The 26,493-nt window shown below is 41.8% G+C and overlaps 1 protein-coding gene across 6 annotated transcripts in view; it reads left to right on the top strand.

The window, feature by feature from the left end:
- Window positions 1-26,493, top strand: part of LOC125749683 (rho GTPase-activating protein 33-like) — a 50,902-nt gene that overhangs the window by 14,573 nt on the left and 9,836 nt on the right. For 2 of the 6 annotated variants that reach the window (XM_049027168.1, XM_049027170.1), the window contains exons 2-22: window positions 3,015-3,083; window positions 5,968-6,002; window positions 6,807-6,898; window positions 10,161-10,245; window positions 11,559-11,645; window positions 11,796-11,933; window positions 12,197-12,289; window positions 12,363-12,485; window positions 13,224-13,301; window positions 13,425-13,503; window positions 13,639-13,704; window positions 14,454-14,483; window positions 15,189-15,338; window positions 15,657-15,759; window positions 17,067-17,211; window positions 17,984-18,066; window positions 18,261-18,368; window positions 19,436-19,581; window positions 24,137-24,293; window positions 25,257-25,396; window positions 25,752-25,826. In XM_049027168.1, coding sequence (XP_048883125.1) covers window positions 3,015-3,083; window positions 5,968-6,002; window positions 6,807-6,898; window positions 10,161-10,245; window positions 11,559-11,645; window positions 11,796-11,933; window positions 12,197-12,289; window positions 12,363-12,485; window positions 13,224-13,301; window positions 13,425-13,503; window positions 13,639-13,704; window positions 14,454-14,483; window positions 15,189-15,338; window positions 15,657-15,759; window positions 17,067-17,211; window positions 17,984-18,066; window positions 18,261-18,368; window positions 19,436-19,581; window positions 24,137-24,293; window positions 25,257-25,396; window positions 25,752-25,826 — 2,082 coding nt within the window. The remainder of the gene's footprint in view (window positions 1-3,014; window positions 3,084-5,967; window positions 6,003-6,806; window positions 6,899-10,160; window positions 10,246-11,558; window positions 11,646-11,795; window positions 11,934-12,196; window positions 12,290-12,362; window positions 12,486-13,223; window positions 13,302-13,424; window positions 13,504-13,638; window positions 13,705-14,453; window positions 14,484-15,188; window positions 15,339-15,656; window positions 15,760-17,066; window positions 17,212-17,983; window positions 18,067-18,260; window positions 18,369-19,435; window positions 19,582-24,136; window positions 24,294-25,256; window positions 25,397-25,751; window positions 25,827-26,493) is intronic. The other 4 variants (XM_049027172.1, XM_049027173.1, XM_049027169.1 and 1 more) reach the window with 3 other exon arrangements.

Below are 26,493 nucleotides of genomic sequence, written 5' to 3'. Positions count from 1 at the left end.
TCTATATGGTCCACTTTACCAAGTTTATTGTCCTGTATAGCCACCTTTCTATTGAATTACTATTTTTGCACTATGTCTATCACTTATGCTATTTTTTATACTCTCTGAACTGTTGTCTTTTGGCCCATTTTAATATTGATAATTCTCTTAATAATTATGCACAGGGAAGTATTCACAGTTTCCTGTTTTACTCCAGTCAGAAAATACTCAGACCAAATACTGGGCATGCTCTATTTTTAAACTATTTTTAATTGGAGATATATTTGGACTGAAAATATTGGTCTGAAGAGAAGATAAAAGTAAAATATTCACTTGCCTAATAATTCTGCCCATATGGTATATGCACGCATCCAAACTCAACATCATAACACCCTACACCCCCCTATTCAAATCTAGTCCTCAATTCCAAATCTTTTTCAGTTCTCCCAGGTAGTTAGTTTAATAATTATTGATTCTGATTGGCTCACAGGTAAAGGAAGTCTGGAAATTCAGGAGTGCTTGGTTCTTGAGGACCATGGTTTGAATAGCCAATAGAGAACCTGAGGCCTGCTGAAAAAAGACACCTGGGAGGTGCAGCTGATTTCCAAATTGGAAGTGCAACAGCGGCACTTAGTTCTCCCCAATGATAAGGGAGAGCGAGACCCTGTCCTCCGTGTTACACTGACCAGACCAGCCAGGGGCAGTGAGGCCATGTCCTCCGTGTTACTCTGTGTCATTCTTGCTCCTCATCTAGACAGGCCACATATATCTCTTTCACACCAAGCCCTGTTCGGATCTGGAGCTAGATGTGCTGAAAGGGTATAACAATAAAGTCAGTGTGTGCATATTGCTGTGGGAGGGGTACCGTTTCAGAAGTGAAGACAAAAATGGAGGACTGTGTGAGATGCGATGAACGCAAATGCTTAAATTATTTTTACCATTATTTGTTATTGTTCCCAACACAGTTGATTCAAAATTTCTCTACATCCACCAATGACTTATTCCTGCACTTCAGCGGTTGAACACAAACTACCGTTTGTGTGTTCTGGTTAAAAGGCGGGTCGCAATCGGAGATGGATGCACATCACTGTCACAGGTTAAAATGCATAGTAATTTCTTGTCAAATCAGCCCAAATGCAAATAAAAAAGTACAGGACACTGAAGGAACTATACTGCGCAATGTGCATTAATGGAATAGTTTAACAGGGAGAGTGAGGACAAGAAAAGAACTAAACATTTTGGTAAACTTTTATTTTGCAAATATACAAATAATCAAGAAATATGTAAATCTTTCACATGGAATAAATTATTACAAAAAGTGATGCTCCTATCCATCTGCATTCGCTTCACCTGTGTTAAAACAAGCACACGAACATATGTAAATTTCACTTAAATTACTGACATTTCAAGCAAGGGAGCGTGTGAGTGTGTTTATTGCTGTGACAAAGCAGATAGCTGCATGCTATCTCTCACTAGCTCGTACACTGAAGTCAATTTCTAATGTTAACTTATTAGTTAGCTAAATTCATAGTCACATTACTAGTATACACAACAATAACAACGTACCCATTTCCTCCAGAGCATTCACAGAGTTCAATGCTCCAGTCACCCGGATAGCAGGTGTGTTTCCAAACATGGAGTCCGTGATATTTGTTTCTAGGGCAGCACAATTTTTATTTAGCTCTCTTTCCGACTTTCTGTATTCTTTTTCATTTCCAAAAAATCTTGTCCACGACTTCGTTACTCTGATAACCCCTGCCTTCCCCAATTCACTCACGCATTGCTTCATAAACTTTTGCTTAACCCGCCTCGTGATGTCAGCGTTGGACCCAGCAGCGTTTCAGGGCCAGAAAAATGAGCTCTGGCCTGAATATATTGGTCTGGTACTGCCATTATTTTTGGTATGAATACAACGACTGGGCCGAAATTTAGGCTCAGCACGGGCACCAGCCCTGCTATGAAAGCGCTAATAAACACAATTTTTTCTCTTCCTACATAAATTGTTGTCTGTAATTGGGGGGGGGGATCAATGCATCTTCTGTTTTAAAGCAGTTGTCGTTCTTTTCTCTTCTGTCATCAAGGTTGCATTCATAAATCGGTGTGACAAAAAAACGGAAAAAGGACGATGAGAGCAGAGAGTCTGTTCTGTGCTTAAATAAAGCTACTCCTGTCCATCTAATAAATTATGTGTTCATTTATTAAGATTGTGAAATGAAATATTATTTTCCCTGAGTTATAAAGAAGGGGGCTTCCCCCATGTATGTCTGAGTTTTCATTCTCTCCCTGTGTGGGGTGGCTTTCTTCCGCTATCCAAAGACACACAGTTAAGTGAATTGGCATCTCTACATTTTTCCTTGTGTGTGATTATATATATGAGTGTGTGTACATGTGTGCCCTGCTGTGGGCTGGCATCCTATCCATAGAGTCCTACTGCCTAGTGCCCTATTCTGCCTAAGACAGACCCCAACGCCCCCCAGCCCTTAGACCATAGATAAGCAGTTAGAAGATGTATGTATGTGTCAAGGTGAAAGTCATATCTATATCTAGTTTTCTTAGATTTCTTAGGTCCCAGGCTTCTCCCAGAAACAGTTCCAAGCTACCTGTCCTAATGTTTTGCTTAGGCTATCAGTAGAATTTCAGGATTATAGCATTTGATGTGTACTCTGCTGTTAGAGCTGTGTGGCTTTGCAGGTTAGGACCCTGTACCTGTGATAAGAAGGTCATCGTTTCCTTGCCACTGTCGCCTTTGGCTTGCTCACTGGGGGCTTTGGGTGCGGATGCTGTAAAGCGCTTTGAGACGATGTAATGTTGTGATAACGCGCTATACAAAAATGAATTTGTTTGCTGTTTGTTTCATGGCTGTGAAGTTTCTGCTAGAGAAATGTGATATTTGATTTGGGGTTCATACTTCCTGGCTGTTAGACTGACACGGGTTCCAGTCACAGGGATGGAAAGCAATGTTTTGCCCACTTTTGTTGGACCGTAGAAGGAATAGGAGAATTAAATCCCCTTTATTTTCCTTTTTTGGTTTCAAGTGTCGGGACCCCAGTGGGTTCGGAAATGTGCCATGTTTGTGCGAGCAATGAGCCTGACAGACATGTCTGGTAAGTGTCCTTTGGCCCTTCTCTGTGTTTCTCGCTGTTTGTGTGTGTGTGTGTGTGTGTGTGTGTGTGTGTGTGTGTGTGTGTGTGTGTGTGTGTGTGTGTGTGTGTGTGTGTGTGTGTGTGTGTGTGTGTGTGTGTGTGTGTGTTCGTTCATGACAATGTTTATGTGTTGTGTCAATGTGTATGATCCCCACACTACGTGTTGTGCAGTGTACAGATACGCCTGGCACCAGGGCAGCCCATGCCACCCAGCTGCATTATGGGACTTTCACATGATAAGTGTCAAGCAACACACTAATTTAGGCATTCCAGTATTGTCTATGGGGAGTTGAGCGTTGACTTGCAACCTCACGTCACACCGACTTGATGGATGGATGGATGGATGGATGGATGGATAAAAAGGATGATTGATTTACAAGCCAGACTGATGAATTATAAACACGTCGCCAGCTGGAACTTTTACACCTCTTATAAGTGGTGAATGAACCGATGAAATCCCTCTACCTCCACTACAGAAAATTGGTATGTTAGCCAATATATCGTATATCTCTATATATTGTTCATTTCATCCCCATAAAGACAACTAACAAATGTAAACGAATGTAAACAAATGTAAACGAATGTGGCCAGAGGTGAGCACTTCATGATCGAGTTTTGGTGCTGCTTCAGCAGTACTAAAGTGCCGCTGATATACAAGAATAGGGCGCTGACACTCAGCTCGACGCAGTGCTCAGTGCTTATCATGTGAAAGCATCCTTACGCGGCTCCAGAAACAAAACACAACAGGAATTCAGCAATACTAAGCATTTTGAGCTGCTCAGCCAGGTGAGGTGGGGTAAGAAGAGTCAAAGCTCTCACTGGTGTAGCCGGGGAATTTAAAGGAAGATTTTATGTTATTATGAAATGCCAAGAATGCATGGAATATTCAACTTCCTTGTGCATTTTATGCATTTTATGATAGAAGAGGTAAGCAGAGTAAGATTGGCATGACATAAGCCCAATGGCAATGGGGGTTGCTTTTGGGTATAGCGTGCTAGGCAGCGCGGCTGGTATGCATATCCCCCCTGCACAGAATCTCATACAGATAGGTGCTGTATGTCTTACCACTCTGCCAGGAGCGTGAATGTGCAGCCAAACATGGCAGTGAGCTTATGGCCTACAAGATATGCCGTCCTTATTCATGTCACCTTTTACCACTGAAGGTATAACATGGGCACTAGCTAAGTCCTTGTATTATTATTATTATTTATTATTATTATTATTATTGTTTAAACTTTGTATGGAATTGGTTAGATGGAGTTTGGCAGGGTAAAATTTGGGGAAAATTTGCCGTAAAGACCCACTCTTCTAAACTCTTAAAAGCCAATGGAGTGGAGCGGCACTGAGGCGTCCAAGGGACTGCCTGCATTTTTTTTGTGAATCTGTTTCTGTAAGGCAATCTGGCATGCGTGATAGGCTGTGACCTGTCCTGTCTGATATGCCTTTGGGAAATAGGCTGTGTGAGCTTACTTATAGTTGAAATTGTGAGATGTAAACATATCTTCATCCCTTTGGTTGAGGAATCCCTCAAAGTATATTTAGATACATGCTTTTCTCAGTTATTTTGAGTGATTTTAGCCATTCTATTGGTTTTGTGTTTTATAAAATGTTCTATTTGACCACACCCCTGTTTTTTTGGTGAAACATTTGCCTTTTGCCAGGCATAATTTACTTCATAATAGTTTGTTCATTCCTCCTACAAGAATGAGCTACATCTATGTTCTGGGGAAGGCATATTTTGATTATTCCTTGTTTTATTTCTAAGTTGACAAGTGTTTTATTCATCCATGTTTAATGTGTCCTTTTAATTGGTTTGCCAGTTTTTAATTTTAACTGTTTCATTGGGTAAATAAAACATTTGCCAAACATTACAGGAGAATGCCACTGTAGTGTTTTGTTTGTTTGTATGATATATCTTAAATCTGGTAGGGTGTACATTGTCAGTATAGGAATGGGGGTCATTCCATGTCAAATCATCATACTTTCGGACCTCGTCGTCACGGATTTTAACTAAACCTGGCATGCTGATTTGGTCACATGAGTAACTCATGAAACTGAAATTGGTCTGGGATCAATATTGAAGAAGATTTAAGCAAAAAAGGTTTTAACTTTTAGGGGGGTCTATGACTTTGACCTGCCATATTTTCCTTAATGTAAGCTGTATAGAAGTGGTCCTTATATTGTTCTCAAGCTATTGTCCAGATTTATAGATTGAACAAATAATATGCCATCCTCATATGAATAATTACTATGTAATAACGATTAAAATATTAAAAAATCAATAACAATAAAAACCTATATTTCAAAATTGATCTGTTTTTTTTTTACTTTTACTAAAGCTAGATCATAATGTCATGAACATCTCTAGAAAATTTGGTCTTTGGTTTTTAAGGTGTTACTGAGATATATTAATGTAAATGTAGCGTCACATGGTTTCATATCACTGATAGGCCTTTTTAATGGCAGTCAAACTGCAAATGCAGGGCATTTATTAGCCATATTTACTAGCCATGTGAGCCTTTTCAGGTGTCTGAAGTGACATTAATGAAGCTTCCATTAAATTTCATTCTAGCATATTTGTAACCTTAATGTTATTACGTGCAGCTATGCTTGTTATACTATTTTGTGTCAGTTTGGCTGTCATGTCAGCTGACAGCCTGAATTGGCTACTTGTGGACAGCAGCAATGCAGGACCCTTGCCTTGTTTTGCTGCAGCAGGTGTGTTAAATGGCTTGGGGATCTCCAGATTTGTCACCATGCCTTACCCTATCGACATTTAGTCGTAATGTTCGAAAAAGGCCTCTCTTGCATCAACATACCTTTGACCTGTCACCCATTTCTTAAGGTGTCTTGCCCAGAGCATTGACATTGCAATTGCCGGTAAGTATTGACAGGCTTTCTGGGTCCATGATCCAATCAGATGTGCTTTTTGTATGACCCAGGAGCTCTTCATTGATTGTATTACGGTGTTATTCCTACCGTATTTCTCCCATAGAAAGCCCTCTGAATGCAGTCACATGGCTGGCCTGGGTATCTGCCCATGCCCTAGGGCCAAGGAGCAACAAACTTCTCATTATGGCAGTTTTTCTTAACCCGGTCCTTGGGGACCCCATAGGGGTTCCTCCCAGCTCCCTACACACCTGTACCAGGTATTCAGCATTGGTTCAGGTGTGCTGGGAGCTGGGAGGGAGTAAAAATGTGTACTGTCTGGAGGTTCCTGATGATTGGGTTGAGGAACACTGTCACATTGTATGTGTCTTGTACATCACTCATTTTAAAAGAATAATTAAGCAAGGATATGTTAGGCCAGCCATTTGCCTTTAATTATGATTTGCAGTATCAATCGCTACCAGCTGCTTTGATTATTTCTTGTCCCACTGATGAACTTGTGTGGAGGGACCATGAGCCCAGAGTTGTAAAGCACCAGCAGCTGTTCTCTTGTTGGTTAGAGCCCCTAATCCGCTTTGCCCTAACACTGTCTGTTCATCTCTCTTCTTGAATTACTCTGTTTCCTTCCTGATCGACAGTGCAACTGGCTTGATTTACATTGATTCCATGTTATCTGCTGCATGATCGGATCTATAGGCTTCTATGCCAGCGTTGTAATCAAGTGTCTGAGGGCCAATATATATTTGTCTTTGTCCCCCACCCCCCACCCCCTGTATTATTTTCCACTCCCTGCAGGCTCAGAGTACTGATAATCTGGACAGCTCCAGGGAGCCCACAACACGCTCAGTGGGCAGCACAGCCAACTTGAAAGGGAAAATGAGCAAAAGGTGAACTGTGTAGATGTACTGCTGCCTCTCTAGTATAACATATTCCTCTTTTCTTCTATATGAATGAAAACATGATCCTTATTATATTTAATGCTTTATATTAACATAAGAGTTTTGCATTTTACCCTGGTTTTTATTTATTTATTGTGATTGACCACCTCCCACGGATGGGGTGAGTCTCAACATTTATTATTACTGTGAACAGTTTAAGGTGCCATTGAATGAAAATCTGACTTTAGCTTGGCGGAGTTGAAAAAAGAGAGATTGGTAAATGGAATGACACCATGAATCTCACACTCTTGTTCCCTCTTTCAAATATAAATATCACATATGTAAAACAAGGTGATAAAATGGTCTGATTCAAAAATCCTAGATTGTTATGTAATAGTATTAAAATGAATATACACCAGCCCACATTCAAGCCCAATGGACCCGCGCAACCATATATTCAACATATGCAACATATTTCTCTCTCAAGTGGCATGTGTGCATCTGGCGAGGAAAAAAATATATATTGAGAGCCATTTATGTATGTGATACTTATTATCATTATTATTATTATTATTAGTAGGCTAAGAATGTAGGTCCTATTCAGGGGTGCATTTCCCAAAAGCTCCCATTAGGAACTTAGATAGTTGGAACCATTCAGTTGCCTGGTTCCTGGTATGTAGGCTGCTAATGCTGTTGGTAACTATGCTTTTGGGAAATGTACCCTAGATTAGTAGGGGAGCAGTAAGCAATATTACAAAGTCTGTGATACTGACATTGAGAAGAGACTTCTGTACTGCCTGTATCCTACCTTTGGTTAGTTTGGTTAATAATTTGGTTAATAATTTCAAAAATATTGAATCGGAATCAGCAAACTTTATTGATCCCGGAGGAAACTCCTTTAGCATAAAAAGCATAAGTCCTCATTCATTACAAACAACACATTTACAAATGCATGGTAAAGCTAGCAGAGTAAAACATTTGTTGACTGAGATGCAGAATACAGTCATGGCCAAAAGTATTGAGAATGACACAAGTATTGGTTTTCACAAAGTTTGTTGCTTCAGTGTTTGTAGATCTTTTTGTCGGATGTTTCTATGGTTTACTGAAGTGTAATTACAAGCATTTCATAAGTGTCAAATGCTTTTATTAACAATTACATTAAGTTTATGCAAAAAGTCAATATTTGCAGTGTTGGCCTTTCCTTTTCAGGACCTCTGCAATTTGCCCTGGCATGCTGTCAGTCAACTTCTGGGCCAAATCCTGACTGACGGCAGCCTATTCTTACATAATCAATGCTTGGAGTTTGTCAGAATTAGTGGGTTTTTGTTTGTCTATCTGCCGCTTGAGAATTGACCACAGGTTCTAAATGGGATTAAGGTCTGGGGAGTTTCCTGGCCATGGACCCCAAATGTCAATGTTTTGTTCCCCGAGCCACTTAGTTATCACTTTTGCCTTATGGCTGGAAAAGGCATTGTTCATCAACAGATTGTTCTTGGATGGTTGGGAGAAGTTGCTCTCGGAGGATGTTTTGGTACCATTTTTTTTTATTCATGGCTGTGTTCTTAGGTAAAATTGTGAGTGAGCTCACTCCGTTGGTTGAGAAGCAACCCCACACATGAACGGTCTCAGAATGCTTTACTGTTGGCATGACACAGGACTGATGGTAGCGCTCACGTTTTCTTCTCCAGACAACCTTTTTTTTGGATACCCTAAACAATCGGAAAGGGGATTCATCAGAGAAAATGACTTTACCACAGTCCTCAGCAGTCCGATCCCTGTACCTTTTACAGAATATCTGTCAGTCCCTTGGAGAGAAACAGCTTCTTTGCTACCCTTCTTGACACCAGGCCATCCTCCAAAAGTCTTCATCTCACTGTGTGTGCAGATGCACTCATACCTGCCTGCTGCCATTCCTGAGCAAGCTTTGCACTGGTGGTGGCCTGATCGCACAGCTGAATCAACTTTAAGAGGCGGTCCTGGCACTTGCTGGACTTTCTTGGGTGCCCTGAAGCCTTCTTCACAACAATTGAACCTCTCTCCTCGAAGTTCTTGATGATCCGATAAATGGTAGATTTAGGTGCAGTTTTACTAGCATTAATGTTCTTGCTTGTGAAGCCCTTTTTGTACAAAGCAATGATGACTGAATGTGTTTCCTTGCGGGTAACCATGGTTAACAATGATTTCAAGCACCACCCTCCTTTTAAGGCATCCAGCCTTATATTCTAACTCAATCAGCATGACAGAGTGATCTCTTCATCAACACTCTCACCTGTGTTAACGAGAGAATCACTGAAATTATGTCAGCAGGTCCTTTTGTGGCAGGGCTGATATGCAGTGGAAATGGTTCATTTTCACGGCAGAGGAACTTTGCAATTAATTGCAATTCATCTGATCACTCTTGATAACATCATCATAAAAACTGAGGCAGCAGACTTTGCGAAAATTAATATTTGTGTCATTCTGAAAGCTGTTTACCACGGCTGTAATTCTAGTGTTTTTGTTAATGTTGTGTCTAGGCTGAAGTGGGAGTATTATAGTTATGTGGGGCAAAGCAGAAAGAGTATCCTCTACAATAAGGACAAAAAATACATAGTTTATAATCCAGTAACATAGTACCTAATCATAGGTACATGATTGTATGTGCTATGCCTTTATACTACTGACAGTGCAGTAATTTTGTTTGCACTAGCATCACCACAAACACCTTAGTAATGTGTTGCACTACATCACTAGTGAAAGGAATTTTTCAGGTCTGTTATGATCTCATGCAGTCCGTCTTTAACCAAAACATCGTTATGCAACGCCTGAATGTAGAGATGTTGGTTGTGTGATCCATTGCAGTGCCTCACTGTAAACCAGCCAATCAGAGCAGAGGTCATCAACATATTAATATTAATTAATTAATGTTAAACAAAGGACGGCCTGTTTCAATTCTAGGGCTAAATAATATGGTTGTAAATGGACCTGTAAAGTCGGTTCTGGGCATTTTTCAAACAAACCAAGTTCGCGTACCTTCTATGTACACACCAGAGAGAAATGAATTCTATGGGTCTTTTAACACTGTCAAAATGGAGAAGGATTTCTCAAGTACTGGAATGTGCCTGAAATTTTAGGCAGGATGATTACCTGATTAATATTAAAATTTCACTGATACTCAAGATTGCTTTTGACCTTTATTTCAAATTGAGGATGTGAAATATGAGCTTGTCATCCGAGGAAAAGTTTACCATGAGCCACTACACATCGATTTACCCATTGTGTATTCCTTTAGGTTATCCATTGTGAAAGGCCATTTCCCCAAACTAGTTGACTGTGCTCACTTCCACTATGAAAATGTGGATTTTGGATCCATTGAGGTAAGTTCCATGTTACCAAGCAGCAGGGTTTTATTTTAGTATTATTTGATTAGTATAAAGTATTATTGTTTATTTGTCTGTGTTCTGCAGGCTATTTCTGCTTTTGTTTTCTAGCGTGTAAATGACGTTCTCCTCAGTAACACCTAGACACTGAGAGCATTCAGACACTGTAGGGCCCTCAGTGAGTTCCCTTAAAACTCTGACATGGCGTCGCTCTGCTGTGTGCATCTGTGGCAATGTGGTAACGTCCTGTGAAATGAGGATGAAGAGCACAGCTGGAACATTTTTGCTTGATTCTCTTCCACTGTCCTGTCAGTGGGTTATAAACACATACACTCAAACACAAACAATCGTTACATGGCAACTGCTGGACTTATGCAGTCCTATGAATACACACCTTTCTGTTTGCAGTCGCTCATATACATCAAAACCGTTGCATGATCTTTCATTTATGCACCACAGACACGCAGACGTGCCTAAAATTAGGGCCCATCTTGGTTAATGTGACCACAGGAAATGAGCATCCTCTTTCCTTCTTAAACAGTCTAGTTGCCACACACAAAGACTGTAGATGTACATAATTATGTGTATAGTGTTCAATTGTAATAGAAGCAGTATTTAATGACAGTCCTCTCGTTGTTAGATATACTACCACTTCAGCTACCAATATTGTCATGTAATTCCTATTTTTGGTTTGTGTTATGAGATAAGATGAACTTCATTGATCCAGGGAGAATTTCTTGTGCATACATCAGCAAGGGTATGTCTTAGCACTTTAGGAATTTTACTCTTGTTTCCACCAGGAATCTCATTTATTAATAATAAAAAGACCTTTCTTTCCATACTGTCATATTCTTTAGAGTCATAAAGCAAGCATTCTTTTTTTTGATACTCTGTCTGGTTCCCTTTTTGCCGTCTTACGTCAGCCAAACAGGAAGTTTCAGCCTAGAATACTGCATGTACCTAACATTGTGCAAACCACCACAGACCCCTCAAACAGCAAGATGCACTGACCGGTATGTGCTTGCAGTTGGGTAACAATGTCCCCTACCCAAAAACAGCTTATGTGATCAGCAGTTGCTCCTGTAGTCTGTCCCTCTTTGCCCAAAGCTAAGTGACAGTGATCGATTAACAGAAATAGGAAGTAAAACATGGCTTTCGGTTTTCTGTGTTTCACTTACACAAGCAGCTTTTCAATTCCCCTGTGTACTATGACTTGCTGTGATGTCGGTGCAGTGGCAGCCATTTTCTGTCTGACATGTGCAGACCTCCCCCGCTAAGCCCCACCCCCTAACCTATTGGTTGCCTTGCAGTTGCAGTTGGCCAACACACAGAATGATGCCAGCTGGAGCTCCAGTTATGCCAAGGACTTGGTCTTCCTAGTCCAGGTGTCCTGCAAGGTATGGGAGTGGGCCTGCAATTGCTGGGGCTGTACATAATTGGTCTCCCCCCCCCCGGACTGGATCAACATCTATGCTATAAACATAGTGCTAATGACACAAGCGGCTCCCCCTTTCCCTCCCTCTCTGTCTGCGGGTGCATGGATGTAGGGCAAAGCATGGATGGTGCGCCGGTCTTACGAAGAGTTCCGCACGCTGGACGCTCACCTGCACCAGTGCATCTATGACCGGCGTTACTCACAGCTGCTGCCCCTGCCGGGCCCCAGCGAGATTGGGGACAAGCTGGAGGTAAGCTAGCCGCTTTCTCTTCCAGAGCAAGGCTGTAGGTGATGAGCTGATAGCATTGATTCACAATAATGGTGGCGAATCCAGGGTTTTTCTGTTACTTATGATTATGGATTATTTATTGTTTTGTCTACTGCAGTGCAGTTTCACTGGGTATTGATGGCATCGACACCCTGCAGAACATTTGTGTTCATATGAATATTGTATTCTTCGTGATCTGGTTATCTGGATGCTTTGCGGCCTGACCAACACTCTGTGTTTTGCAGATGCTCAATCCGCTGTTGTCCGAGTACCTGAGTCGTCTTTCCATGATTGTGGACAACAAGCTCAACTGTGGGCCTGTGCTCACTTGGATGGAGGTGAGGTCACTTGCAGGCGTTTTGTCAGCAGTTAATATACAAAGATATTGGATGGATGTTGTTTCCCTTGCAGATTGACAACCATGGCAACCGGTTCCTGCTGAAAGAGGAAGCGTCGCTGAACGTCCCCGCCATCGCCGCCGCCCACGTCATCAAGCGCTACACAGCACAGGCCAGTGATGAGATCTCCATCGAGGTAGGGTTAGCAGCATAGCAGCTTCTTTTTATTGACTTTATCAAATGTGAAACATACGCTACAGCTCATGTGACTGGTTCTAGCATACTGCATTGTGACTCAATATTAACTGGAAATGTGCAGTGTCTTCTGATCGTTGTTGTTGTTTTTTTTTAATTGGTAATCCTATAAGTGTAAAAGTCACTGCCTCACTGTGCAGTATCAAGAGCAACACAGAGCGCCTTCAGAGCCCGGAGCAGCACATTTTGTGGCAGCCCTGCTCACTCCACACTATGGCCTCTGCTCATCAAACTCCGCTTCCCTGTCTATTCCTGTCGCTCTCCTCCCCCAATGCTCCATATAGTGCTCGTCTATCTGGGCCATAGCACCAGAGAACAGGGTGACCCACACGCCAGTGTGCATGTTCAGTCTTTCTTTCTCTCCCTGGCTCTCTAGATTTTCCAGGCGCTTTTTTGGTTTTCCTCTACCTCCTTCTCTCCCCTATGAGAACTACAGGGACATAAAGAAATGAGGACTATTCTTTTTCTTCTGTTCACTTGCCTATGTTCTTATCTGGGTCAGAGAGAAGTTACGAGACCCGAATAAGGCAAGCTGCGCCTGTTACTGTACTTAGAACAGGTTTTTCTGCGTTTTCTAGTGCAGGAGTCTGAGCTGATGTTGGTGTCAAAGGGGAAATGGGTCAGGTGACTCTAAAAGCCTGTCCTTTGCCTGAGTGTTTGTGGCTTGGATGGCCCACAGGTAGGAGATATCCTGTCAGTGATTGATATGCCGCCCAAGGAGGACACTAGCTGGTGGAGAGGCAAACATGGATTCCAGGTACTTCCTTCTGTCTTTATCACTGTCATCTACATGAGGCTGTTAGTGACACGGTGAAGCTGCAGTGACCTCAGCACCTGACCTGAGTAAATATTCAGTTCTTGTTTTCAATCTAATCCCTAGGTTGGCTTCTTCCCCAGTGAATGTGTGGAGCTCATCAGTGAGAAGGTCCCACACTCAGTCAGTGCCCCATCATCCAAAGGTCAAAGCATCTTCTGTAGCATTTTACATACCAAAACCCCCCACATGACTATTTACATTTCCATAGCATGGTAAATCCCATGTAGATTACAGTGAATCCATCAGAAATAGTAATGTTGAGTATTCCTGCTTTTAGATGGAGATCTAAGTGGCACAAAGCCAGGTCTTGTGAATGTGGCCACACCCCCTTCTCCCACATCAGGTAAGCATGATCGCCCTACTGACCAGCACCAAATCCTGCTTTTATGTGTGTGCCCTGCAGGTATGGAACTCTTTCAGCAGAAATAAAGTGACATAATTGTTTCCATTTTTGGTCATTTTTATGACATTTCATTTTAACGTACTGCATAGCTACACATCCTCCTATAGTCAGTAAATATTGCTGGGGTGTGATTCAGTATAGACCAAAAAGCCCAAAGCTTTTAAACCATATAACAAATGGTTGTTATTATTGCTGCAGAAATGGTAATTATTGCACAGAGGTCAGGGTACAGTTCTACAGTGGTTTGTGAAGTTCTTGCAGTATGTTAATGTTGTAACACATTACTTGAGGGGGGACAAGTAACTTAGTAACTCAGTTGCTACTCAAGTACGAATCATGAACAAATGTAATAACTGCATGAAATGCATGAACCATTTGATTGATTAATTATGCTTGAGCATGGGATCAGTATGAAGCTAATACTTGGGTTCTGGTTAACTAATGCATTAAGTAAGAGTGTACTACTACATTATTTGTGCCCCCTCAAGTAAAATTTTACCATATTGTCTTGTGAGTAGGACTCTATGTACCATGATAAATGCATTGGTTATGTGATAAGCAGCAGAACATGGCTTAGGTGATTAGTGGTGTATGGTTGTGTGCCTCTGGCTGTGTTAGCTTATCCTTTTGCTGTGTTATTTATCTGTTCCTATATTTGTCTCTTGTATTGCATTTTTCCTCTCTCATAGTGCTTCAGCCTTGGTTCCTAAGAGTTACTGGTAACAACTTAAAGTGGATATCCATAAACTAATATGTTGTTATTAATATTTTTATTTTAAAGTCCTGTAACAACCGCTTTAATTAATACTGGGCCATTTATACAACTAGCAAACCTTTTTTGGGGGGAAGGTAATGGACAGCTTTTCAAATTAGCTTGTTGTATAAATGATAAATATGTATTATGTCTGCATCATAATAATAAGGTTATTTTTAGCTCTTAACATTGTATTTTCCCTGATCTAAAAAATCCCATAACCCTTTAATGGTATTTGTTCCCTTCAAATTTTGCTGTGGATTATTGTGATCCCAACAGAGTTCCTCCACTTCTTATTTCCTATTCCAGGCTGTTTTTTATTGGTATAGTTTGCCATCACAAATTTTATTCATTTATTTGTATTGGACATTTTTTAAAGCTTTAGACGTTAGTGCTTTACCAAGTAAAGCATACTACGCATAATTTGTAACTTTTGACACTGTCACGAAACAAATGTAAGATTGTTTGAAGGTGGTCTGAATTCCTTCACAATCAAGGAAATTAATCACTTTGAACAAGGTAATAACAACTCAGTTGACATGAAAAGGCAAGCAATAGCATTAGCATAGCCTTTGGTGACTGGAACACTGCTGGCACATTAGAAGCCCACTGGACAGCCTTCTGCCATCTTTGTTATGTTAATAACTTGCTCTCTTTCGCCAACTACTAGTATCCAAGAAGCATGGTAAACTGATGGGCTTCCTGCGTGCATTTATGAAGTCCAGGCCAACAAAGCAGAAGCTGAAGCAGAGAGGCATTCTGAAGGAGAGGGTGTTTGGCTGTGACCTGGGAGAACACCTGCTCAACTCTGGGAACGATGGTACAGGACTGACATCCCATGTCGTGCTTCACATGCTTTTGGACAGAATTCTGTACAGATCGAATAAGCAGTCCAATTCGAGAAACCGCCATGTGTGAACATTTTTGTAAAGGATTCACCTTTTGTTCTTCAAGTCTTGGGATTAAGCCTAAAAGAAAACGCAATTAAATTCACTCTTTCATTTAAAATATGCTACTCACTTTGGTAAAGATTGATTATAGGAAACTTCTGCTTTAAGTAAAATATCTGATTAACTCTTGACATCCCAAAGAGCTCAGTTTTATAAGGAATAAAGACCGTGGTTTTGTCCTGTGACAGTTCCCCAGGTTCTGAAGAGTTGTTCAGAGTTCATTGAGAAGTTTGGTATTGTGGACGGAATCTATAGACACTCCGGTGTGTCATCCAACATACAGAAGCTCAGGTCAGACTCATCTTTATTATTATTTCTTTCCAAATGGCATTTCATTAGTCTGATATAAAGTTAACTTGCTATTACTGTCAGGCATATCAGACCTACGTGTGAAAATGTGCCGGCTCTGTTTAGAAGCAGTCTCTTGGGAACCTTTTCTTATGATAAGGCTCCAGTGGTATGCTATCCAAAATTAAACTTAACTTCAATTTTTATGAAATTGTTGTCAAAGATCACACTGCCTTTTTACACAGGGGTTACTATAATTATATATAATGTGATGCAACTAAATGGTTTCTGGCATAAATCGAAATTGGTCATTTAAAGGATGTATTCTTAGTTATGCATAGAAAACAGCATTACAACAATGGTTGGTTGGGTGGCTACCTAATTTATAAAGTATATATATAAAATGGAGGGGGCGGCATGGTGGTGCAGTGGTTAGCACTGTCGCCTCACACCTCTGGGACCCGGGTTCGAGTCTCTGCCTGGGTCACATGTGTGCGGAGTTTGCATGTTCTCCCCATGTCGTCGTGGGGTTTCCTCCAGGTACTCCGGTTTCCCCCCACAGTCCAAAAACATGCTGAGGCTAATTGGAGTTGCTTAATTGCCCATAGGTGTGCATGTGTGAGTGAATGGTGTGTGAGTGTGCCCTGCGATGGGCTGGCCCCCCATCCTGGGTTGTTCCCTGCCTCGTGCCCATTGATTCCGGGATAGGCTCCGGACCCCCCGCGACCCAATAGGATAAGCGGTTTGGAAAATGGATGGATGGATGGATATATAAAATGGGTATGGTGAGATTAATCAAACTGCCGAAGATTAATGTCACTCTTACGGATATGTAGGATACTATTAAATATGGTTTGCAGCTCCCAAATTAATGCATACTTCTTTTGTAGAGTAAAATATTCACATCCATCCATCTTCCAAGACCCTGACAGGATGTCTGCCAACCACAGGAAACATAAACACACACAATCGTATACTAGGGGCAGCTTAGCCACCAGTCAACCTAACTGCATGTCTTTTAACTGTGATAGGAAATCTCATGTGACACAGAGAGGGCATGTTAACTGCACACCCACACACAGAGTACATAAACGACCTGTATAATTATTAAAATAATTATATACGGCATAGTAACCACATGAAATGATATGAATTATTTGACATTGAATGGTTTATGCTTTGATATAAAGCATCGCAGATATCAAACTTTTTCTGCTAGTCTTTCTGCTGTGTGCTATTAGCCGAAGTTAGCAAGATGGTGAATCCATGACGATCATTTCTGTCCTGTCTTGTTTCCCTTTCCTTGCTAGGCATGAGTTTGACAGTGAAAATGTGCCTGATCTGACCAAGGACCTGTACATGCAGGACATACATTGTGTGGGTTCTTTGTGCAAACTTTACTTCCGGGAGCTACCGAATCCACTGCTCACCTACCAGTTGTATGACAAGTTTGCTGTGAGTATCGACCGCCGGTGTGACATGGCCGTGCATTGATTGTGCTGCAGAAGTGGGTCCATCAGTCAACCAAATTAACTGGCTATAACACTTAAGCAGTAAAATGAAGCATTCAATGCATTCAATGTTGCCTATAAATCCTGGCCACTTCTCCCTATAGGTGGCACCATTGGATTAGGAGGCACAAACTTGCAATTGGAAAAACATCACAAGAAATGCCAGTAGTTGCATTTCGTGACATTAGTCATTTACACTAATTTTAATATTTCGCTACTTTTTTTGGGAAACAGATAACAGTGCCAGAGACCCTTTGCTACTGGAATGTTTTTAATATAAATGGATTAACAAAATTTGCTTTCTACTACTCTGGGGGTGATGCATAAATGCAGGGTATAAAACCAAGAAGGGGCTTTACACATTGAAGAAAAATTGAATTGGAATGTGACAATGACATTATTATTTTTATAAACCAAATCAGTCACCTAAATTTAATGTAAACCTGCTTTCTGAAATGATTTTTGAAATGTAAGCTAAAGTTTCCAGGTTCCAGGACCCTCACAGTGCTACAAATGAAATAGGAAATTTCCAGTATATGGGTGTGTGTGTAGTGCATTTGTGCAAATTTCTTTTCAGGGAGAGGGGTGCGTTACGAGACAAAGTGAGTATTTCATGTTACAGAACACCCTGTACGTATCATTACCTTCCAGCAGGAATCCATTCTTTCAGGTTGTGCTGTTTCTTCACTCACCCTTCCTCTGTCACTTTGTCACAGGACTGTATGGGAGACATGACTGAGGACGAGCGCATGGTGAAGGTCCATGATGTCATTCAGCAGCTTCCACCACCTCACTACAGGTACACACATCTCAAGAGTTACCCAGTAATCATCAAAAATTGCAAAAGCAAGATTGCAACAAATCAGATGGTGTGAATTTTTGTTGATAGACTATACAAAACAAAGATTACACAGCTGAGAACCACATTTAGGTTTGCTGGTGAGTGGAAATGAGCTATGGGAACTGAGGAGTTGGTTCACTGTATCTTCCTAGGACCCTGGAGTACCTTATGAAGCATCTTGCTCGCCTGGCCACCTACAGCAATGAGACCAACATGCACATCAAGAACCTGGCCATTGTCTGGGCGCCCAACCTGCTGCGGTATGTACCACATCTGTCAAGAGTCTTGGTGGACAATTGTCAAGGTGCGCGGTTGAACGGACAGGCAGAAGGGCAGGAAGGATCAGGCAGGCAGGCGGAATTCGGGGTAAACTGGGGATTTATTAGGGAGCGGGATAGAACAGAACAAAAGACTAGTACTGACATCAACTAACATCAATGACGGACGAAAACCAGGGCAAGACGTGGACTGATATAGGACAAAGACACGGCGAAATAACAAGACGCAGCTGGGTACGATTGGGGAAGCACACGTGGATAATCAGGGGGGCGTGGCACACACGAGGATCGGCCGAGCCGGGCATGACAACAATGGTGACCATACATGATTTTATCAGGGTGCCAATTGCACCCCCTCCTGGTCAGATTCAAATGTTATTTGAACAAATTAAGTTCAGTAAAATTTTATTATATTGTAAAGTTATATTTGAAAATGTGGCTTGTGTAAGTCATATCAGTGTGTGATAATCATTTATTGTAAATGTATTCTACTATCTTCACAGCCTTGTTTCTAGTCACCTTGCTGATCTTTTACACTCATGTAGTCTGGGCACTCTCTGCGTTCTTCCTCAGCTGAATGACTTATCATTCCTTCTGTTAGACTCAGTACCATAGATAAAATGGCCTCAAGCTGTTCGGCACCCAGACCTTGAGACTTTCTCCCCTTGAATATTCAAAAATTGGATTCAATTACTCTATTTAAATCGCGCGTTAAAACTCGTTTATTTAAATTAACTTTCACTCTTTTATGAATTATTTCATCATGACTCTTGTATAATTTTTTTGTGAAGGCGACACTCATAAATAAAATGTATTATTATTATTATTATTATTATTATTGTTTATTTTACAACATTTATTTATCACCATGTCCGTGTACCTCGAAGACCGTTTACTTCATGGCAACAGTAAAGAGATGATTGGTATCCCAGTTGTCTTAGATGTCATACTTATTTGCTTATTATGATTTGTCACACTATCAGAAAAAAAACACAAGGATTAGTATTGATAGTACCTCGGTTATGTGTGTTTGGGCGGTGGGGTGACAGGTCCATGGAGATTGAAGCAGTTGGGCTAAACGGAGCCAATCCATTTAAAGAGGTGCGCATCCAGTCTGTGGTGGTGGAGTTCCTTCTGAGCAACGTGGAAGTCCTCTTCAGCGATTCATTCACATCTGTGGGCCGCTTCAACACAGGTAGTTATAAGCATTCTTTCATCGACTGCTCAACCTTTTAAAGGTGACGTGTTATACTTCTCCAGTTTTTCCCTTACCTTTACTGCGTTATATAGCTTTATGTGCACGTAAATGGTCTGCAAAGTCTTATGGCCCAAAGTACACACCAAAGAGAGCAACGCTCACCACAGAAACCACTCTTCTCTAATCTGCTTGAAATGTCTCGCTGGAATTCCAGCCTTTGCTTCTGTGACATGGTGAGGTCACTTCGTAACACAGTCTTTGTTGGATGCCTATGTGCATGGAGCTGTCTGCAGACTGCAAGACAAGGGCGGAACATCTACCAGCTGACTAGTTGGGCAAGTTGACCAATCAGAGCACACTGGGCTCATTGGGGGTGGGGCTCAACAGAGCATTTCAAACAGAAGGTGAATAGAGATGTTCAGTATGAGAAAAAGACTTCTTTTAACATTAAGGTAATCTGCTCTAGTAGACTCCAAAACTAAAATTGTGACCATTGGAAATGAGCATAATAGGCCTCCTTTAAATTATTTATTATACAGTCAATGACAAAAAAATAGTTAAGTACCCAGACCGAGTGGTGAAAATGAAATGAATCGGCATGTGGTGAAAGGTCATGTGACTGTATCGCAATGATTATATCAGTTCCAACAGACAACAGAGTTGGCAGTATGGGCCAGGCCTGGATACATGCGGCATTACGCTGTGGAAGGGAGTCATGCAGCCGTTGTATCCTCTCCTGCGGCAAGTTAGCCTACAGCTGTTGTAATTGACCCACGAGATTCTGCACTGACACAGGGTGTGAATTGACATCCAAGCTGATCCCACACATCTTCGATTGGGGAAAGATCAGGGGACCTGGCTGGCCATGGGAGGACCTCAAAAATACACAGGCAGTCCATAGACACACGTGATGTGTGTGGACTGATGTTGTCTTGTTGAAAGACTGTACCAGGGTGCTATCTCAGGGGAGGGGGGTAAGACATGTGGACGCAGGATGTCACTCACGTAACACTGGGCCATCAGCGTTCCCCGATTCACTATTAGAGATGACTTGATGTCATGCCCTGTGGCTCCCCACACCACGATGCTAGAAGTAACACTGGTGTGTCTCTCCACAACATTGGCAGGATTGGTCCTCTCTCCTTGGCATTGCCATACACGCACACGAGAGTCATCCGTAGTAATGCGGAACCAAGATTCATGGCTGAACGTGGTACGGTGCCACTCATAATCAGTCTATAACTCCTAGTTATGGCACCACTCCAAATGCAGCTGTTTCTACACTGGTGTTAACCGCAGCCTACACATGGGATGGTGAACCTGTAGTCCAGCTGATGCCAGTCGACGAGACAAGGTGCATGATGACGTTGTAGAGAGTCAAATACCTGTGTTCGGATGGCAGGCACAGATCTCATGGGGTTCTGTAATACTTGGCACACAATACGACGATCCTCCCTTGGTGTGGTCTGACTTGGGCGACGGGGACCTTCACGACGTGTGTGGGTGCCCTCACATGCACATCGGTGCCAACATTGGGCAGCTGTGCCATCTGCATGCCCCACATAGCAGGAAATTGCACGATACGAACACCCGATCTCTGGCTACCCCACAATGCGACCCCTATCCAACTCTGTCAAGTGCTGATAATGCTGTCTAATGCGTCTACGGGGCACCCTCTCTGTCTGGTGACTGAACATGCCATCTCCTTGCAAACTGCATCATGTACATGCCCATCACTGCTCTGCACATGTACCAAATTACATCCAACTCGTACCATTTCTTCTTGGTGCTTAACTCTTTAAATGGAAAAGCTGAACATTGTAGATATAACAAGGAAAATGTCATGACCTTAGACATCCGTAACTTAGCAGGGTTTCTGTTGTTCACTACCCAAGTGAAGACTTCGTAAACTGCAAGCCGAGCTCACTTATGTTACCTGTATGTATGAAAGTTTTTATAGTAATTGTTAGGGATGCACCGAATCCTAATGTATGGGGTTTCACTGGGTACCGAATCCAATTATTGTAATGTATTATGAATTATGGTCACAGATGACATTTATTGCAGTTGTTCCTTTTATTAGCCTATAGGCCTAATATGGAAAAACCAACATAGCTTATTATTTGTTCATTCAAACTCATACTTTAGCTAAGCAAGTGATAATTGAAGTGCCTTCAAGATAGGCAAATTTTAACAATATATTGACACAGAAAAAACAAAAACATAACCTAAAGCAATATAGGTTACAAATTCAGTAGTCATCCTGGGAAATTACAAGTTCCTACTTATCCTAGGCCTCATAGATGAGCCTACAATATCCAGGTCAGACATTTGTAGGCTATAGGCCAATAGAAACAGCACATTTCAAATGTTACAAATTCAAAAGGCATCCTATAACGCAAAATGATAATCTCCTGCAGAGAAACTTGGTTTACTTCGTAGGCTACAATAGCCAAGCCACTCTTGTAAGCTACACAGATATATCAGAACATTTCAAAAATAGTATGTCACTAGATTTAACAATAGCATTTATCTTGAGCTTAACTTGTGTCATAGTCACATAAAATGGGTGTTTCCTTTAGGGAGAATAAGCCGTTCAGCATTCGGTGGTGTAAGACGGTTGTGGTTGTCAGAGTGAATGCTTGCAGTGGTACTAAACTACATAGTGTCACTACACAGTCTCTTGGTTGATACAGAAATTAGTGGTAGGCACAGGTAAATCTGCAGTTTTAACAAGCAATGGGAAACGGAGACGGACGTACCTTCCTCAAATGAAGTGGATTCTCAGAACTGGGAAATGAGATGTTCGCCAAAGAATGCACTTGTATCTGTTTCTTTTTGCTTGAAATACCGGACACCCTGGGCATTTTTGTTGTAGCATACATTCTGAATATTACCCGTTGACCTTTTTCCATGTGGTTTGTGACATACATGTCCATTCAGTAGGCTTAAAGCAAGACGTGTGGGATTTGGTTCAGTTAATACTACGAAAGAATGTTCAGCAGAAACCAATCCCCTTTCAAAAATGAGAATATTTAGCGAAACGTGAAGCTGAATCCAGAGTGTGGTGCATCTCTAGACGTTATATGATTCCTAAAAACCAGTTCAGCAAGTGTGGCTGCCTTTCAGAGCTTCTGAAGCTTTGCTTCGGTATTTCAGAATCTAGCCCTTAATTGAGTTTAGTGTATTATAAAGTGGAGCTCCATCTCCTGCTTCATGGCAGCTGGGATCTACAGACTGACTGACAGCAGGTAGGCAGCTGGCTGTGAGGCTGAGTGTGATTGTGTGTCTCCGTAGTGACGGATGGGGCGGTGTATAACCTCTCCCAGCAGTCCCGGAAAGGCCGGCTGGTGAGCCTGCAGGAGGCACAGGCCCAGCCCCCTGGGGGGCTGCTTCTGAGTCCCTTACAAGCCCCAGCCACCCTATCTCAGCAGCAGCAGCAGCAGGCCAAGGAGCTGGATGCACGCCGCCACTCTGTGTTTTAAATGTCCTTGAGAGCAGTGCCATTAATTAGGTTATATAACTAAAATTCATTTTTCATGGTCATTAACAAGCTTTCGATCACTTTATTTTTAGTATGCAGAAAATGGTGCACGATTGTGCTGTATTTCAATTTGAATTGACTTTGCAGAATATGTCTGTACAACAATTTGTGTTTGTTTTTGAGTTTCAGTGTTAGGTTTTTGACCTATTGATGTGAACCTTATTTCCATTGTTATCTAGATTATATGTTGTTTTCAGGTTGTTTCTGTACAGGATTCCTTTTCAGTGATTGCAGTCTTGAACCCACTTGTCAAGCTCAACACAAACTGTGCAGATAGGAAATGTTTGCAATAAAATGTTATGTTTTACTGTTATGTTGACGCCATTTTGAATGTGTCTGTTAATTTTTTGTCATTATTTTAAGTGTCTACTGTGCAGTGTGTCTTTCCAATTTGGGTGCAGCATTTCAGGCTATCAAGTTTTGATTTGATTTTAATTAAAAACATAGGTGTAAAAGGTTTGTCTGCCTTGTCTTTTCATAATTTTAGAACATAAGCAAACCATTTTTAACTCCAATTTGTGTGATTCAGCAGTTAGCCTCTAAAAATGTATTTTCCCCTTGTATGCGATATGGACATAAATCCCTTGAGTGCCATTGATTTCACCTTCTCCTTTTTTATTCCATCTAAGCCTACAGCCTGCAGCAGCTCTTCTGAGACCTGGAAACCTTCAGTGTCATTAGCTGGTTCCTTCCATCTAACACTGGCTTTATTTGTAGATCTCAGCTGTTCTGCTCAAACCTGCCTCAGCAGTTTTGAATCCTTTCAAAGTGCTCACGTGACTCTGTACTAACCTTTCTCTGTGTGCCCCAAAGGCAGTCTGCTTCATGGCCACTGCCATAGGGACCCTTTCCTGCCTCTGTCTGACCCAGTTGTCCACGATGCTGCTTTGGCACAAGCTCTGTCATTTTGGTCATTTTTGTGCGATGCTTGTGCTAATACGTTGCTTGTCTGCTTGATGGAGTCTCTGTCTCTCTGTCTTTTCCCCTGTCTCTCATTTTCTTCTTTAGAGCGGCAATCCCTGACCAGACCCAAGTCGTTTGTGTCCACCAAGCTGCTGACCCTAGAGGAGGCTCAGGCCAGGACTCAGGCCCCTTTGCTCCAGCTAGGAGCACCGCTGTCCTTCCAGGGCCAGTTCCACACTGTACTTGACCTACCTGAAGAAAGGTCAGTATAAAACCTGGATCACAGCACAGTTCTGCAGGGGTACATTATGTAGGATGAGACAGCAGGTCATCTGGCTTTATGGGGAGGAAAGTAGAGCGTCTGAAGTACACAGGGGGGACACCCACATAAACGGAGGGAAAACATGCAAACTCCACATGCATCTTGGGTTAGATCCGAAACCCCAATCTCCCTGCACCCAGGAAACAGACATGTTTAATACGTCTAATATACACACAGTACCCAGTTTAAGAATGTATGACTTACTGGCAACTTGCACTTATGAACAGAATGCCATAAAGCCTATTATATAAAAAAATTGAGATCTATACAATGGTTCGTAATAACAAATGCATGCACTCCTTTGTGACATTCATAAAAACATTGGGCTGCTTCAGTGATTTGTGGGCTCGAGGTGCAATTGTACCATTTGTAGTTACTTTTATTGTTGCTGTATAATAATTTATTATGTATTGTATTATTTTTCCAACTTACCTAAAAATTTGATTTAAAGAGATTTAGGAAATAGATGTAATTTGTAATCTGGGGACTGCCTGTACTGCTAATATACCTAAATATAGCTGTTCTGTATACTTATCTTGTATTAAGGTTTTTTTTCGTAATGTAATTTTCACACACAAATTGTCTAAGGGAATCCTGTGTCCATGGCTTTTGGCTCATTTTCTTGGTCCTTCTTGATAGGAGTTAAAAAGTAATTGCATGCAGCTTGATTATGTCTTATTTGTCTTGATTTAGCAAGTTTTGCTTGCTACGACCATGAAAAACCAGCTATGTTTCATGTTGTGTTATGTCTGTATTATGCAGTAATATGTCACTTTCACAGAGGAGTAATGTGTCGAAGAAAAGTTGGTGCCTACTAAATGTGAATGCCAAGTTGATCAGTACTTTCATTCAAAGCTTGCCGGTCTCCTGAGCTTCTCTGCCTTATTTTGACTTACTGTCCAGGAGGAAGAGGGGCTTTAAGAGCCGGAAGTCAGCGGGAGGAAGCTGGAAGACGTTCTTCGCCATGGGGAAACAGGGAGGCTCTGGCCGCCGGAAGCCCATGCGGATCAGCTCCCTGTTCCAGCCGTCCACTTCCCATGCTGGTACAAGAAACCCATACTGACACGTTCACACTTCATTTTCATTATTTAATGTACATGCGTCATCCACCATATAACATTATTTTAATCAAATATTACAAATATACCACATCACTTAGCATATTGTATAATTTGTCGTACGATGGATTGGCATCCCATCGAGGGTGTACACCAACCTTGTGCTGCCTGGGATGGCTCTAGAGCCCTTTGTGACCCTGCTCCGGGCTGGCTGGCTGGCTGGCTGGCTGGCTGGCTGGCTGGCTGGCTGGCTGGCTGGCTGGCTGGCTGGATGGATGGATAGATGGATGGATAATTTTTCTGCCTGTCCTCCCCCCTTCCCCTGCCGGGGCTGCCTCAGGTTGCCGTGTTGATAGTCTCACCCTGCGGTCAGCAAAAAGTGAGGAGTCTCTGTCCTCTCAGCACAGTGGGGCAGGTAAGTTGTAACCACTTCAATTTGCAGAAAAGCAGGTTCTATTGTATTGTAATCTCAAGGCATAAAGACCCGAACCTTATGGTGAAACTGCTCTCAGCGTTTTGTTAGAATATTGGAGCTTATTGTTCAGAGAATGATGCTGTCGTGCTTCATGCTAGCTATGATCTACGTCACTACCCTTTGTCGTTTGTGAGGGGTGCAGCTACCAGCAGGTGGCAGGACACTGTAGAATGATGTCACTATTGGGCCCCTGAACAAGGCCCTTAACCCCAATTGCTTCAGAGATGCTAGCTGACCCTGCTGTCTCACTTGTATGTTACTTTAGACCAGGGATTCTTAACCTTTTTGAGAGTCTGCCCCTTTTTGGGGCATCATAGTATTTTACTAGTCCCTCCTCACTCCCCACACATACATAATGGGGAAGATTTTTTTTAAAAATTTTAATTGTTACAGTTTTTCCACATTATCATTTGCTCTTCTTTTTCTACTACTACATTCTAGGGCTGTAATAATACACATACACTACCAGTCAAAAGTTTTTACACACACTGAGATTTTCAGAATTTGCATATGTTGCTCACTTAGCATTTACTAAAAATGTACTCAATATTCTTTGCTAACAAATAAATTTGCAAATGTTCACTACTTGGGGACCTTTATTGGCAAA

The sequence above is a fragment of the Brienomyrus brachyistius genome, chromosome 9, assembly GCF_023856365.1.
Source record: "Brienomyrus brachyistius isolate T26 chromosome 9, BBRACH_0.4, whole genome shotgun sequence".
Taxonomy (NCBI): Eukaryota; Metazoa; Chordata; class Actinopteri; order Osteoglossiformes; family Mormyridae; genus Brienomyrus; species Brienomyrus brachyistius.
This window is presented reverse-complemented; position numbering and strand designations above follow the sequence as displayed.